Below are 16876 nucleotides of genomic sequence, written 5' to 3' on the forward strand. Positions count from 1 at the left end.
ATATTGGGCCCTTACCTTATGCCTTGTGCAAAAATTAGCTCAAAATGGATAAAAATCCTAAACGTACGAGGTGAAAGTATAAAACCCTTAGAGGAAAGGCCTCGTGATGCTGGAGTTGGCAATGATTTCTTGGCTGTGACACAAGAGCACAAGCAACAAGAGAAAAAAATAGGTAAATCAGACTTCATCAGAATTTAAAACTTCTGTGCTTCAGAAGATGCTGTCAGCAGAATGAAAAGTCAGCCTACAGACGGGAGAGACTGGAAATCACAGAGCTGTCTAATCAGGGACTAACATACAGAATGCATAAAGAACTCCTGAAGCTCAGCAACCAGAAACAAACAACCTGACTCAGAAATGGACAGAGGACTTGAGTAGATGTTTCTCTGGAAAAGATACACAGATGTCTGATAAGCACATGAAAAGCCTATTTTAACTGTTACGGAAATGCAGATCAGAACCACAATGAGATGGACTGCGTATCCACCCGGATGGCTGTTACCAAAACAAATGAACTAACCAGAAGTAAGAGGTGTGGGTGAGTGAGAGACTGGAGTCCTTGCATGTTGCTGGTGTGGTAAATGGTTTTACTATGGAAAACAGTATGGCAGTGTCTCAACAAATAAAAAAAAATAAATATATGACCCAGCAGTTCCACGTGTGGGTATATACCAAAAGAATAGAAAGCAGGGACTCGAGCGGATATTCGTCCACCCACGTTCATACAGCGTTCACCATAGCCAGAAGTTGGAAACGAGCCGTGTATCCATCGGCAGGTGCACGGGGAAAACATGGTGTGGCACATACACACAGTGGAATACGATGCAGCCTTAGAAAGGAAGGAGATTCTGACACCTGCTACAGCATGGATGAACCTTGAGGACATTATGTTGAGTGAATAAGCCAGACACAGAAGGACAAATACTGTGTGATTTCTCTTATACAGGAACTGCAAGAGTCAATTCCATAGGGAGGGCGCTGGGTCGGCGGGGGGGGGGGGGGAGTTAGTGTAATGGGGACAGAGTTTTGGTTTAGGAAGATGAAGTTCTGGAGATGGTTGGTGGGGACGGTTGCACAATGTGAATGTACTTAATGCCATTGTACACTGAAAATTGACTAAGATGGTCAATTTTATGTTCTGTATATTTTACCACAGTTAGCAAAGGGAAAAAGGAAGGCACTCTCTCTTCCTCTTCTTTTCTCTTCCCTTCCGGAACAAATCCGTGTAAAAGCCACTGGCAGGGCCACGAGATGTGGCTGAGGGCAACAGCAGGATGGCGAGGGTGTGAGAAGCTAACCTGACTCAGGGAGTCAGAGCCTGCCTGGGGTTAGCAGGGCTCCTGTGTGTGGCCGGGTGGCCCCGTGTGGAGCATCAGAACACACACAGGGCCCGGGCTTCCCTGAAGGTGGTGGCAACAGCCGTGAGGGGAGAAGGGTCGCACAGAGGGTCCTGGTTAAGGATGACAGAAACGTAGAGGGGCCCTGTGTGTTGGATTGGAATTGATAGTACTAGGGTGAACTCAGTTTCCAGTTGATGATGCATGCACGTAGAAATAAACGTGGCTGGGGCGCCTGGGGGGCTCTGTCGGTTAAGCGTCCGACTTGGGCTCGGGTCATGATCCTGTGGTTTGTGGGTTCGAGCCCCACATCGGGCTCTGTGCTGACAACTCGGAGCCTGGAGCCTGCTTCGGATTCTGTGTCTCCCTCTCTCTCTGCTCCTTCCCCACTCGCGCTCGGTCTCTCTGTCAAAAATGAATAAACACTAAAATTTTAGAAATAGTGTGGCTGCAAACATGTGGAATGTGTGCATGCGTGTACATATTTTTTTTTAAGTTTATTTCAGAGAGAGAGAATGATCAGGGGAGGGGCAGGTAGAGAGGGAGAGAGAATCGCAAGCGGGCTCCACACTATCAGCACAGAGCCCAACCTGGGGCTCAAACTCACAAACTGTGAGATCATGACCTGAGCCAAAAATCAAGAGTCAGACACTTAACTGACAGAGCCCCCCAGGCGTCCCTCGTGTTCGTATCGTTTAGCTCTGTGTGCTGAGCAGGCCCGCTGGCGGCAGCATGCCCATAGCCACGAGCACACCCAGCACCCAGACTTGGTTCCTAAATGCTGTTCTTCACCCATGAACCCCCCAGGCTCCGTGGGTCTAATCGTGAGGAAACAGACACATTCTGCAAGCTAAGCGCCTGTACTCCGCAGAAATGAGGGGCGTCAGAGTCCAGCAAAGACTTTGGAGCTTGCTCTAGAGAGTGAGAGACAGGACAGCGGGTACAGCATGTGGTTCTGATGCTGTGGCGTGTTTGCCGTGAGCAGCACTGAGGTCACCAGGGAAGCTCCAGTGAGGTCTGAGGGATAGCAGCGACTGGTCACGTATCAGTCGTCGTCTGATCTGGGGGAATCTAGAGGTTGTCTTTGTCGAAACATAACGCTAAATTATTTGGCGTATTGGGCGGCGTGTATGCAGCGTATTCTCAGACGGTTCAAGAAAAAATATTCTTTGTATTGTCTTTTTATTTAAGTTTGAGATTGCTTCAAAATAAAAGATAACATCTTTTCCAAAAAAGTTTTTAAATTGAAACTAAATTGCCCGACTGTGTGGCATGCTGCTGAGCAGTCCGAGACAAAACTCACGAAGAGGCCATCGGAGACCTTTGCTGGAACAACTTTCCATGGATGGTGGAGGCCAGAGGGATACGGGTGGAAACTGAGACACGCAGCGGCAACCACAGTCCACTTTTCAGAGTGTTGGCTGTGAAGGGGGACGAAAGGGCCTTGGAAGCGGGGGGCTGTGGGGAAGGGTCTGGACACAGTGACATGTGCTTGGAAAATCGGGAAGCCGCAGCCCAGGTAGGGCAAGTTTTGGAGAAGTTCTGTCTTCAGATATTTGAACATATCTGAACTCTTGCAGAGTCAAAGAGATGCTTCGTGTTAACTTTTAGAGGAAAGAAGCAGAGCCGGAGTTCACAGAGCGGGCGGCTCTGACTGGATGTCGGAAGACACGCTGACCTATCCAGCAGCTGGACGCTTGTTACTCCTGCGAGAAGCGAGCCCCCTGGGGTAAAACTTGGCAAGCAGACACGGCGCGGTCGGCGTCCTGCCCGACTCCTGGATGTGACTTCCCTGGTGATTGAGGGCTGCGGGCTGGGGCCCCGTGGATCTGCGGCTCTCACCACGCTCTTGGGCCCACGGTCACGTGATGTCGTTCAAGTAGGAAGTTCCCAGCCCTTTCTGAAACCTTGGATGTGAGAGAAATGACCGGTTCTTGGGGCTCCACGTCTGCTTTAACCGCCACGTGTGGGAATTGAGGAGAGGACAGTGGGGTTCTCTGTTGCTTACTGCCCTCATCACAGGGCTAGACAGTTTCACATTTGCAGTGACCAGGACATCCCGGTTCCATAAACATTATTCTGAACTGGGGAAGGTCTGATTGCCCACCTGCACACAGGCCATTGGCCGGGAGGGTGTTACGGCGTGGAGATGGGCACCTGGCACCCCCATTCTTCGCGCCTTGAGGGGCCGTTTGTGCGTTGGTGATGACAGCAGCTTGGGGCACAGAGGGTTGGTCGTGGGGATTATCCTTTATTGTTTTCCTACTTCTTGGAGCCTGGTTTCTTTTTAGACACAGCATATTTGGAAGTGAGGAGACGGTAAGAATAGGAGCAAGGTAGGGTCCCCATGAGTTTATATTTAGGGAATGTAGAAAACTGACATTTTTTTATTATGTATTTAGACAAATATGTTGGCAGAGCAGTGAAAACAAATGAGTTATTAGCAGGTGAGTGGGAAGGCCCTTGTGGCAAATAAATTAGAACTGTGGGCCAACAAGGAGCTTATGATAATGGTGTTTTCTCTGTGGCCACCAGGAAAAAACGCTCTTTACCTTTTAAGTGTCTGCTGACCGCAAGGCCCTTCACAAATTACTCTGACTTTAAAAAATTCTGTTTTATATATAACGTAAAATAGGAATTAGAAGTCTTTTTGCTTCTGTTTATCTAAAGAGAAGTCTTCTATTTTTTTTTCCTATTGGGGATTTAAATATTAAAATGTTATTTCTAAGTGTCTGAATAGTTCATCATTAGCCATCTATAATTCATCCCAATTATAAGTTATAATAATTTAATAGAAATAAATTCATAAATATAAATTATAAATTAAAATTTTTAGTGGATTTTTAGGTTGTACAAATATGCCTTCTTAATGAACACAAAAGAAGAGATCAGTTTGGTACAAGTATAATATCTTCTCTTCCAAGACTTTGAAAACAGTTTCTTTTGAATTGTTGCATGATTGATTTCCAGTGACTTTCTGTGAACAAAAACGTGGTTTTCGCAGGCCACAAATTAAGGAGATGTGAGATTTCTGAGGTCAGGGAGGCGGAAACAAAGCATCTCTGAGATGGCTTTCCTCGATCCTATTTTAATGCCGTGTTTCTCTCTGACCTGAGAAAAAAACCTGTGTTGAGTTTTTCAAAATATTTCCCCTTCCAGTGTCTTCACACGTGGTTGTTGAAACGGGTGAAGACTCAACCAAATGGAAGTCTGAGCTTCAGTGGTGAAACCTGCTCACCAGCCACCTCACCCCTGGGGGTTTGCTGAAGGAGAAACGAGGAAATCAAAAGGTCCTGGGCCTGAAGTGCTTCTGTCTTGTCTGTAAATAAAGTCGGGGGTGGGGGCCTGAATGTCTGGCAGTGAAGACAGGAGTGGGTCAGTGGCGGAGCGCCTGCATGTGCGTCCCTGAGTGAGCGCCTGGGCGGGTGTGTAGAAGGGCAGGAAACGGCTTGTGGTGTGCTTCCAGACTCGCCCAAGGCCCCATGCAGACAGCGGGAGGGGGGCTGTGAGGTCTCAGGGGACGGGCGGGAGAGGGGTCGTGCGCTCTCAGTGCATGGGCGGGAGGGGGCTGTGTGGTCTCAGGCAGGACTGAGGCACGCTCCCTACCAGAAAGCCGTTTGGCACGGGTAAAACCAAGTTTTCAAACGTGGATTTAGTCGTGATTTGGGCATTTTGCCAGCGGGTGGTTTTGGAGGCTGAGCCTGCCAGGCAGTGGTGCTGTGCTAAGGGAGTGGGGGTGTCCAGGCGGGCCCCTGGGTGGACCCCAGCACCTCAGGTGTCCTGGGTGAGCCTGAGGACGCGCTCAGAGGAGGGCCTGCACTCAGGGTGCCCGGGCGTCCGCTCGGTGCTGACTCGTTCAGGTGAGGTCGGCCCACTTCTGTGGATTTCACAGCAGAGATGGTTCTTGAGAGAACACGTGAGCCGTCCCTTCCTTCCTCAGCTTCGTCCAGACAAGTACTGCCCTCAGCAAAGCCATTTTCATTTTTGGAAGTGTTGAGAGCAACGTCGCTTGCACCCTCGTCTGGGGATGTCCTTAGTGCCGTAGACGTGAGGTGTCCCCTACTCCCCTACGTGAGGCTAGAGACTTCCCAGCTGCTGCTCGTGTAGCTGGCCTGCTGGGTCTCCCCACCCCCAGCTGCAGGAACCTGAACCCCGGCTCCCGCCTGTCCGCTCCTGTCCACTCGCGCCGCTGCTGTCCCAGTAGGCCCCTGGTTCTCAGCTCCCCACCCCGTGAACCACCGCCTGGAGGCTGGCTCAGACCCCCAGCCCCGCAGAGCAGAGGCTGTCCGCCCGGCCGAGTTAGAAGCCCTCAGACTCCAGCTCACCCCTGGTGCAGCCCCTTGTACTCTGAGCTCTCCTGTAGAGCTCTGTGGAACTGTGCTTTCTGGTCACTCACAGTAAGACGTTCTGGGGGCCTCAGTGGCTCAGTTGGTTGAGCGCCTGACTCTTGATCTCAGCTTGGGTCTTGATCTTGGGGTCGTGAGTTCAGACCCTGCGTCAGGCTCTGCGCTGGTTGTGAAGCCTACTTAAAAAAAAAAAATTTCTTTTCCATCACTGTATATGAAATGACAAGGTCCTGGCACTATACGCAGAGTAGGAATTTGGGTGCCAGCTTAAGCTTTTCTGTCTCTCTTATTGGACAAAGTCTGTTGGTTTGGGGAGTTTAGGCGTGCACTGTAGAAGGAGCTTTCTGACAGCATGACTGATCATAGAAATAGAACAAACATATAAGAGCTCGTTTCTCTGTGCACGCGGCTGAAACACCACCTGGAGAGACAGAGAGACGCAGAGAGACGGGGCAGGCGCAGCCCACATTCCCGAGGGAGGAGGCGGACTTCAGTGCTGGATTGTCTGTTCTCAGCTTGAAGCCTCCTCCTCACCCAGCTCCTGACAAGAATGTGGTACTTAGTGAATTTTTGCTGCACGCCTCCACCAGGACATTCCTGAAGCATTGTCCTCACCCCCCCCCCCGCCCCCCCGCAGTCAGTGACAAAAGGCACAGAATTGCATCTGAGTTTCTGAGAGGCCTGGCTGTTGTCTCAGCCCGATAAAGGCATGACCGGGGATTGCGTTGTCACGTCCTGAAAATAAAAATACGAAAGTAAAGGTCTTCTGATTAAGACATCAGCGCTACACACGTCTTTATTTGTTCTGTCCCGGTATTTTTTAAAAAGTTCTATCAAGAAAATTACAGGGGCTTTGGTTTTGAAGAACTGAATGGTGTTTTCATAACGTCACGAGCTGTACTGCGAATCCTTCATTATGGTTCACTTCTCTGCTCTGTGCACAGAGGGGTGGAAACGGAAGGGTTTTCAGAACGTTCAGAGAATAGATACGAGAAGAACAGCAGAATTTAAACCTTTTAAAGTGTGTATAAAAGGCAGTGTTTGTGTCATAAACACATTTTTCTTAATTCATCACAATGTGTTGTTAGATGTAATTCTTTGATCTGTCAGGACTTCCAGCTGAGTCTGAGAAAAAAGAGACTCATTACAACTTAAGTATATAATCTACTGAAAATACACGTTCCTCTTCCCCCTGCTCCAACAATCCCTCCAAACTGCAGTCCATTCATGTGGGATTTCGAGGATGCAGCTCTGAGTGGGAATCAGTAGTTTCTTTGTTCGTCACCGTGGCAACAAGCCCGCCTATCCTGAGCGGCTGGTGGATCTCGCAGGCTGATCGCAGGCTGGTGCTCTGGGCTCAGTGAGTGAGTTGGTGGCGGAGCAGGCTGGTGCTGCCATCCCCGGCCATGCAGGACCTGCCCCGGCGGGGCTCTGCCCTGCCCTTCCTCAGTGCCTTCCTGCAGGGCCGCCGCCACTCGGCCTCGGACCCTGTCCTGCAGCTGCAGCAGGGCCGCCGGGGCTCCGCCGCCCAGACGCTGTCCTCATCCTCTCTGCAGGTGATGGTGGCCGTGGCCTCCGTCCGCCGCGCCGACAGGGACTCAGCGTGCCTCCAGAGAAAAAGTAAAGCTCTTTTCCTTCTTTCAGATTGCCACAGCTTTGAGTATGAACTGAGACTGCAGGTGGCATGCTGTGTTGAGACCATCTAGGTTTTGACAGTTAATTCTGCGTTCTGCTTTTTACTGTCTGTTGCACTCAGGGCTTCAGTGGACATGGAATAGGAGATAAAGTGATCGGATGTTTTGTGCTTTTTCACGAAAACATAATTTTTGAAAAAACCCATGCCCTTGTAAAAGATCTGCTTTTACGGTTTCTTCTTCTTCGCCACCAGTGTGACACGTGGAGGTGATCGTGTGCGAGCGCCTCTTCTGTGTCGGGAGGTCCTGCTCTTAGAGCACAAGGCAGCGGTTTCACTGTGGCAGAATGAGGGGGTGCAGCAGGGCCGTCGTCTCCAATCCTGGAGGGCGTTCTCACGTTACTCTTCCATCTGGAGACTGGGTTTTGAATCTTCCCTTCCGTGTACATTCTAGGAAATCCAGGGCGTCCAACGCCAAAGTACACGAAGGTCGGAGAGCGGCTGCGACACGTGATTCCTGGACACGTGGCCTGCTCCGTGGCGTGTGGCGGCAGAGCTTGCAAGTACGAAAACCCGGCGCGCTGGAGCGAGCAGGAGCAAGCCATTAAGGGGGTCTACTCGTCCTGGTGAGTGGTCCTGGGCACCTGCGCAGGGCGGTGGGGCTGTGCAGCCTGCGGGCCGGCAGCTCCAGGAGCGGTGTGAAACCTCGTTTCCTCGTCGGTGAGATGGAAATAATAAAACCACCCCATAGCGTTTTTTTAAGCAAGTGAAATGACGTGTGTAAAGTATCTTAAAGAAACGGTAACCGGGGAGGTCTTACATGTCAGAAGTTACTGGAAATAATGGATTCGGCTCTAAGTTTGAGAAGTTACGAGGTGCGTGTGTGGTTTCCTGGTCTGACGCAGGTACCGTTGGCCTCCTGTTTGCTCCCGTCTGCCGTGTGAAAGGGCGCGCGTGGGTGCACACGCTGCCCATCTGCCTCAGTGGGGAGCCGTGCGCCACGTTGGCTCAGGATGGCGTAAGGCACACGCCTCGTGCGTAGCATGGGATGCGGCTCGCTCAGCATTCGGTCATACCGCTTTCTGTTCTTAACAGTAAACTGTCAAGTATGCCTGTTTTGATGTAGTGATACCTCTGAAAACGTCTGGTAATCAAGCCACATCATGTCTGAAACCCACTAAGAGTTCACCGTTTAAAGAACTCTAGCAGTGAGTCATTTCTTGCAGCGGGAATCCCACTTCCAGGTCAGACGTTTGTCGACCCGCTTACCCGACTGCACCCCGCGCTCTTGCGTCCTGGGCTTGCTGGTATGCGTGTGGTGGTGGAATCGGGTCGGCTGTCCCCACTGTTCCCCACAGATCGCATTCCAGCCTGAGGAGTGTTGTGAGAAAGCAAACAATGTTCCTGAGATGTGGTCGGACCCTAAATTTCTAATAATGCAGCTCAAGGCCACATGAATATTTTTGTTTCACTGTTGACTAAGCCATCTGAGTCTTTCACCTCTGATGCTTTCATGGTCCTTCTGTCCTCGCCTTGGTCTAACTACTGCTGAATTTGGGGGGTCCCCGTTAAATGTCAGGACTTGCCCTGGGGGAGAGTTGCGGTATCCTTCTGGACCCTGATCAGCTCGGCCGATGTCTCTGTTACTGCTCAGGTTCATGTGGCCCACAGCCCCCGATGGACTTCCCGGTGTTTCTCACTAGAGCCCTAAGCAGGATCCGCTGTCTGTCGGGCCTCTGTCCATTCGTACATTCCATAAAAATCCATTCGTCTACAGGCCAGGCACTCTGCTAGACACTGTCACATTATAATGTCATCTTCATGAAGCGCTGGAAAAGTAGACATTGTTAATGTCCTTTTAGTGATGAGAGGATTGAGTCCGGAGCAACTAAGTAATCTACTACTTAGCTAGAAAGCAGAAAAGCCGGCGTTCGAAACCAGACCCGGCTGACCCCAAAGCCCAGATGTTACACTAAATCACAATAAGTCGGCATTTATTCATAACCACTCGCACCAGGATTTGTGCTAAAGACTTTACACCCACACCTTGTCGAATTGTCATGCCAACCCCACGAGGCAGGCGTTATCCCTGCCTCACACAACGGGTGACCGGGGGGCAGAATTGCCTTTGATGCCTGATGAGGTGGCTCTGTCACGTCTGCTAGAATCTCATGAGAGTCCTTGAAAACACTCTGCTGCAGTCCACAAATACTTTACGTCCTGGAATTTTTTCCAGGCTTTCAGGGTCTCTTAGAGCCCTAATTGTGATGCAAAATTGAAGCCAGAGCTGTATAAGAAAATTGTTCTACAACTGTTGAAATCGTAGAAAAAACAGGGACTTGATAACTCGTTCTCTCAGTACTTAGAGCTAGAACGTTCCAGGTTTTGTGTATCTCACCAGCCCCGTCCTCCCACCGCAGGGTCACTGACAACATCTTGGCCATGGCTCGCCCGTCCACTGAGCTCCTCGAGAAGTACTGCATCATCGAGCAGTTCCGAAGGTAAATGCTGCACGCTGACACACTTCGATAAGCCAGCTCGCGTCTTCTTGTCTGTCACTTTTGACTTCAAATGGTCAAAGAGTAGGCAGTGAAGGGCTTCTTTTCAACCTTTTAACTAGGAAGTTAAGGTTTTGAGAGTTATTAGTAATGTTTATTAATGCCAAAAGATGGTTGATTTTTTTAAAACTCTAGCTCTCAATATGGTAACTTCTTTCTTTTCTCCGGTAAGCCATGGCATAAAAACAATCATCAACCTGCAGCGCCCTGGGGAGCATGCCAGCTGCGGGAACCCCCTGGAACAAGAAAGTGGCTTCACGTATCTTCCTGAAGCTTTCATGGAGGCCGGCAGTAAGTCCCCCACTTCCCCTCCGTGAGTTACCAAGGACAGCACCCAGGCTTTCACCCACTCCGCTCTTGGGTCAGAGGGTGATGGAATGAACGAACGCTTACTGTAGGCTCCCAACGGGGGAGATGAGCTGACTGATTCTAGATAATGCGACCATTCTTCTCTGGCGTTGCTGTTGAAAGTACAGGATTTCTTTTGTCCCGTGCGAGCAATCTTGGGAGGAGCCCTGTAGAAACAAAGCGTGCATGAATTGCCATCATAGTGTGCCAGACCTGTCCTACCCATCCGTCCCATCCCGTGGTACTGCTCTCTGTTCCGACTCAGACCACACGGCTTACTCATGGCAGCGGGACTGGAACACAGCACTCACTCATGCTGTTACTGAAGCCCAACTCTGCCCCTGGGTGGTACTCAGGGGTTCTTTACTGGGCAGTCCCAGGAGCCCAAGTCCGGGAGCCTAGGGATGGGGTCACTCAACACGTGCCATTCTCACCAGGCTGGAAAGGACCAGCCCAGGCCACTTTGGGGACTTGTTTCTAAGAAGCGTGTGCCTCGCTTTTTTGTCTCCACTAGGTGGAAAATCTGTATGCACCCAGCTTGTGCCACTTGCCAGTCCTTTAAACGCATTTCCACTCTTGAACAAGATGGCGTGCTGTCCTTCTGTGGCTGAGTAATTTGGGTGAAGGTCGTGGCCTTTATTAATCTGTAGTCCTGTTTCTCCTTAATTGTTTCTGGCTGAGTTTTAGCAGGAAATGTCTTGAGTAATAGAGAATGTGCTTTGTAAGAAATGCAAACAGTGAATTTACCGGAAATATAAAGAACCTATTATTTTAGCCTCCGCATGCGGTGCAGCCAGCCTGCCTCACAGCTGTGCGCTTTTCACGAATCCACACGCTTCCTTCACATGGCTGCTCACGTACTGTCCTTTATGTTGATTTTTCTTCTCTGTTCTCTGTTTCATTGTCCAGTCTATTTCTACAATTTCGGATGGAAGGATTACGGTGTGGCATCGCTTACCACTGTCTTAGACATGGTGAAGGTGACGACATTTGCCTTACAGGAAGGGAAAGTAGCCATCCATTGTCATGCAGGGCTTGGTCGAACAGGTAAATTCTAGGAAGTGGACTTACTGTCTTAGAGCATATCTAAACCTGGACAGAGCGATGCTTCCTAATACGAGGAGAGAAGAGAAGTAGTTTTCAGAATCCTGTCAGAGTTTTGGATTCAAATGAAAGAAACCACTGAAAGAAATTTGAACTATCTTTGGAAAAGACAGTTTCAGTGACCATTTATTTGTGAGAGTATTTTTGAAAGACCTAGGACTGAAAACTCATCATATTTAGTAAACAGATGGGTTTCTACGGCTCACTAAATGATCCGTCTGGTTTTTCTTCTTCAAAGGAAAAAAAAACCCCAACACTTTAATAGTTAATGTATTTTAAAAATGGCATTTTCCTTAACCAAAGTAATGAGAATAGAAAGCATTGTTTCATTTGGTGTGTTCTAGGCATTTTACACTTTTGTTTTTTTAAGTCTTTGGCAACAACGTGCACGTTGAAGGAGGTTAAGTAGTTTGCTATGCTGAGTAAGTGGCAGAGCCAGGATTTGAATTCAGGGCTGGAAGGATTTGGGTGGTGACGGGAGTCTATCTGTGCTTCAAATTCTATGTAAAAATCAATGATTTTACTTAAAAATGCAGCAAATCTCAGTGTAGTGCTGATACTGTTACAAAAGCAAATACCGTAAGGTTAGAATCTTAATTGTAGCCTGGTCCAAGCAGACACCTGAGCTGTGCGCCAGCCCCCAGGTCTCCACGTGCCTGGGAGCATTGGGAGGGCAGGGGCTCCGTCCTGCTTGCTTAACAGACTTGGCGAACCACACGCACGTCTTCTGATTTGCCTTTTATCTTGATATTACTCAACTGTTATTGTTGGATTAATTGATCAATTATCACCAGTATGTTATTCATTTTAATTTGATATTAATTAATGCAAATGTGTAATGTTTGTAATGCTAAGTTTGTTTTCTTTAATAACAAGTACTTACAGAATAAAGTTATATCTTGGTTTGGAGAAAAGTACTATTAGTATAGACGAAAAGTCCAGAAATAGACTGAATATGAATAATAATGCCCAGGCAAAAAATACCCAGAAAGGAAAAATGCCAGGCTGGGAATGTGGCAACAACTGATGGCAAAGCTGGCAGGGGTGGGAAGGAAGTGTGCAGGGAGGGGTGATAACGGAGGGATTGTGGTCCAGCCTCTGATCCTCCTGTTCCCCAGCCCCACGGGGACCACATCAAATCCACGGTCTGCTTTCTGCTCTGAACACCCTTAAAATACCCCATCCAGTCAGTCCACACACCTTGGTGGACCTTCCCCTCACATCTCCCTCATCCCCTCTCACTTCCTTGTCCCCCTCACCACACTCCCCCTCATCCCCCCACCACACTCCCCCCCCCCGTCCCCCATCCCCTTTCCCCTCACCACACTCCCCCTCATCCCTCATCCCCTTGCCACCTCCCCCTCGTCCCCCCATCCCTTGCCACACTCTCTTGGTCCCCCTCACTCCTGCATCCATCCCCATCACCCACACTGTCCTTCTCTGGGTAGAGAGATGACTGGATTCTCAGGGGAAGACGTGACATACAGACAGGGAATAAACACTTGTACAAGAAGTCAGTAAGTTATAGTGGCTCTTAAAATAATTCTTAATATGCTTTCCTAACACATACTCAAATTTTAAATCTTAAAGAGTGGTAACTAAACGATAACCTTCTTCATACCAATCTTCTCTTTACCTCTAGGCGTTTTAATAGCATGTTACTTGGTTTTCGCCACGAGAATGACTGCTGACCAAGCAATTATATTTGTTCGGGCGAAGCGACCCAATTCCATACAAACTCGAGGACAGCTCCTCTGTGTAAGGGAATTTACCCAGTTTCTCATCCCTCTCCGCAATATATTCTCTTGCTGTGACCCCAAGGCACACGCCGTTACTTTAGCACAGTATCTGATTCGCCAGCGTCATCTGCTTCACGGTTATGAGGCCCGCCTCCTGAAACACGTACCCAAAATTATCCACCTCGTTTGCAAACTGCTGCTGGATTTAGCTGAGAACAGGCCAGTGGCGACAGAAGACGTGGCAGAGGGGCCCAGCCTGTGTGCGGAGATCGAAAAGACTGTTTCTGAGGTGATCACCATGCAGCTGGACAAAGAGTTACTGAGGCAGGGCAGTGACGCCTCAGACTCCTTGCCGCCCGCTGCAGTGGCCGTGGATTTTGAGAATCAGGATGTGATTCTTTCCAGCGAACAGCAGATTGACCCTCTTTGGAAGAGGCGGAATGTTGAGTGCCTTCAGCCCCTGACGCCTCTGAAAAGGCGATTCAGCTACAGCGACTCTGACTTAAAGAGGGCTGAGTCACTTCTGGGGCAGGGGGCAGCTCCGTGGACGGGGCCTGCCGCAGCCTTGCTTGGCCAGAACCCCAGACAGCAGAAGCCCATAAGCCACTGTCACACCCCCCAGTCTCCACAGCTCGATCTGAGTAAGGAAACGCTGGTCCGAAATACATTCTCTTTCTGGAATCAAGCTAAATTTGGAGGCCTGGAAGGACTCAGAGATGAGGGGTCACCGGGTTTCCATAGGGAGACTGCCGCGAAGGAAGTACAGCGGAGTAGAACCTTCTCCTCGGGGGTTTCAGGTCCCTACAACCCTGGGGATCCAGTGAGACCCAGCTTTGCAGATGTCCCTCAGGAACCGGACCGTTGTCCCCAGCAAGCGCCCCGTCTGTGTGGAGCTCCCGCCGCTCACTGCTCTGAGACTCCCCGCAGCCCCGGGGACTGTGACTTCCTCTGCAAAGTACCCTCCTCGGTTGGACCCACAGCCCAGGAAGGCAAAGACCTGCCTGAGGTCGCTGCGCACGCTGCTTCGCAGGCTGAACTGAGTGCCGAAGCCAGGAGAGTCCTGGCGGCCAAAGCCCTGGCAGATCTCAGTGAGCTTGCAGAAGAGGAGGGAGTGAAAAGGAAGGTAGAGATGTGGCAGGTACTTATATTTCACTTAACTAATGTGTGGGAAACACTTAGGTCGGAGCCGAAACACAGTGTCTTACCAAATTTAAGTGTGACAGGAATCTGAAGACCTGTTTGTGTAACACTTAACTTTGGAACTTGAGGTTTCTCGGTGTGTGTGTGAAAGAAAGGGCTCAGCGCCTAGTACTTAGGGTGCTTGAGTGAGCAGGGTGTGGGTGCTCGTTGACGGGTCGGGCGGGGGGCTTCCTTCTGGCTGGGCCTGTGAGACCTGGCCTGGGGGCCGCTCTGAGCATCTCTAACCTGAACTCAGGTCAGGGAGCTGCACCTGGAGAACCACGGAGAGAGGTTCTTTCCCCGAGTCGTGGACCCAAGTGCTGAGTGAGGTGGGGGGGTGGGGGGTGATTCCACAGAGCAGACGGGAGCAGCCATGGAGTGCCTTTGTGCTGTCACTTTTTCTTGACCTTGGGTCTTTGGGGTCCATTTCTTGGCTTTTAAGTTGGAATGTGAAATTTTAACCCCTTTCTGTGGTGCACTTTCATTAGAAACACAGTCTTAAATCAGCTGTACTCTTCACCCGGCATGAGCAGCTAGTGTAGACAAAAGGCAGGCCTTCCCACGTAGTTACCAGAAGCTAGTAAACCACCCAGGTGTGGAGCTGACAGGCCTGGCTCCGTGGGATCTAGACTCCTTAGCCCATAATGTCCCACAGATCATTCGCGTAGCTGCTCCTGTGTATTCTAAGTTAATAAGCAAGGCACGTGCACTTTCCAGGAGGGTCGGAACCTTCCAGGTGCAGAGGTGGGAAGCTGAGGCAAGGAACCTCGCACCCGCTTACGGCCGTGTCACCGCAGAGCAAGTGCTCGTTGTCATCAGAGCCACGGGTGTTTGCCGAGTGAATACCTAACACACACGGATTTCCCACAACATGAAGTCTTTTCTTTCTGCTCCAAACTGAACAAGCCTTTTGCTCAGTCTGTGGGCCCCTCCTTTACGTGGCCGTGGGCCACAGAGCTGGTGGCGGGACCCCTCGTGGGCCAGCCCTGCGCGGCTGGACTGTCGTGTGAAAGCATTTCCTAGAGGTGAACACAGCCCCTTGGTTTAGATAGGCTTGCCCTCTGTTTCCTTTTCTGGGTTTCATCATGGACCTTTGAGCAATAAGACCAGTTAGTTGAATTCTGTGATTTGGACCACACAGTGCTGCCTGTTCCCTCTCATCTGCTGTTACGTCACCTGCTCTCGCAGGAACCCGTAAGGCAGGGGATACCCCACAGATTCTTTGTTAACTTAACAGTCCTCATGAGTTAAGCATCACAGACCAGGAAATCAAGGGTCACAGGGGTCGGGTCCTGTGGCCCAACACAGCTGCGCGGGTGCAGCTCAGAGAACTGCATTCTGTCGTGTCAGAGAACGTGACAACGTGACGGCATTTTACTGGGCGAGCCTTTGGTTCGTGCCGTCCCGCCCAGCCTCTGGTCACACTGCGCACCAGATCTGCCATGCGCGTGATCGGTGGGGAACGGGGCCCCCACAGCCGAACTTAATGGCCTCTTTATGAGATAATGAAGAGGGACCTGGAGCCGGGGGACCCGGCAGCAGCGTGGCAGGAGCCTCACGTCTGGGGTCCAGCCAAACGCGGGGAATGCTGTGTGCCCCCTTCTCACTTCGGACCTCTGAGCGAGGGCCCCCTCCCCTGGGCTGCACGTGTGCCCTTTGGGCCTCCAAGGACGGTGAGTGAATGCACGTGGCAAGTATTATGCGTATTACTGTAGCACACACGCACCGTATTGACTGAAACCTAGGTCTGAACCCCATCAGAAGTTAAAACTTCTTTTCCCTGCTCTCTGTGAGGTCAGCATTTAAAGCCGCCTGCAGGCGTTTGGGGTGTGGGCAAGACTTCTGGTCACTCCCCCCATCGGATCTCAGAACGCGGGCTTGTCCCGTGTTCACATGGGACTCCGGAAGGGAATTGGAAAGAAGTGCATTTGCCCTGCTTGTCACCTTCTGAGCTCTTTGCTGGGGCCGCGTCTTGGGGGGTTTAGTCGGAGCTCTTCTCACCCAGGGTAACGCAGATGTGCTCTCAGTCACGCTTTTTCCTCTGCCGTTCCGCTTCATTGCGGTGAGTATTTCTGCTTTGTTCCAAGCACCCTGAAAAGGAAGGCTCCCTCTCCCTCTTCCTGAACAGTTTCTGTGGTTTCAGGGTGGGGTGCAGAGCTTAGCGCTGAGGCCAACCCTCCCTCTGTGGTTGGGGGTGGGGGGCTGGTTCTTGAGCAGACCTTAAGCTAAATCGGCCCAACATGCAGGGCCCCCAGCTTCACAGACCGAAACTGAGGCTCAGAGAGATTCAGTGTCTCAGCCCAGTGTGCCACCTGCTGGTGGGGGCACTGGGAAGGTCCCGATCCACAGCCTGGAGCCCGGGACTGTCACTCGTGGACAGCCTGAGGGCCTTCAAACCTCAGTGGTGCTGCCTCTCTGTCCCTCCCTCTCCCCCTCCCCTTTCCCTTCTCACCCCTCCTCCTCCTCATTTCCCTCTCCTTCCCCTCCCCTCCCTCTCCCCTTCTCCCTTCTCACCCCTCCCTATTCCTTTTCTCCCTCCCCATCCCCTCCCCTCCCTTTCCTCCTCACCTCTCCCTCCTCACCTCTCCCTCTCCCTTTACCCCCTCCCTCCTCCTCTTCCTCACCCCCCCCC

The 16876-nt window shown here is 50.8% G+C and overlaps 1 protein-coding gene across 5 annotated transcripts in view; it reads left to right on the forward strand.

Moving 5' to 3' along the window:
• Nucleotides 1–16876, forward strand: part of PTPDC1 (protein tyrosine phosphatase domain containing 1) — a 64284-nt gene that overhangs the window by 41069 nt on the left and 6339 nt on the right. For 3 of the 5 annotated variants that reach the window (XM_049637927.1, XM_049637768.1, XM_049637692.1), the window contains 5 exons: nucleotides 7771–7942; nucleotides 9737–9817; nucleotides 10047–10165; nucleotides 11132–11269; nucleotides 12969–14203. In XM_049637927.1, the coding sequence (XP_049493884.1) occupies nucleotides 7771–7942; nucleotides 9737–9817; nucleotides 10047–10165; nucleotides 11132–11269; nucleotides 12969–14203 (1745 nt within the window). Of the gene's footprint in view, nucleotides 1–6887; nucleotides 7308–7768; nucleotides 7943–9736; nucleotides 9818–10046; nucleotides 10166–11131; nucleotides 11270–12968; nucleotides 14204–16876 lie in introns of those variants that run through there. The other 2 variants (XM_049638011.1, XM_049637853.1) reach the window with 2 other exon arrangements.

This window comes from Panthera uncia, chromosome D4 (genome assembly GCF_023721935.1).
Source record: "Panthera uncia isolate 11264 chromosome D4, Puncia_PCG_1.0, whole genome shotgun sequence".
NCBI classification, from domain to species: Eukaryota; Metazoa; Chordata; class Mammalia; order Carnivora; family Felidae; genus Panthera; species Panthera uncia.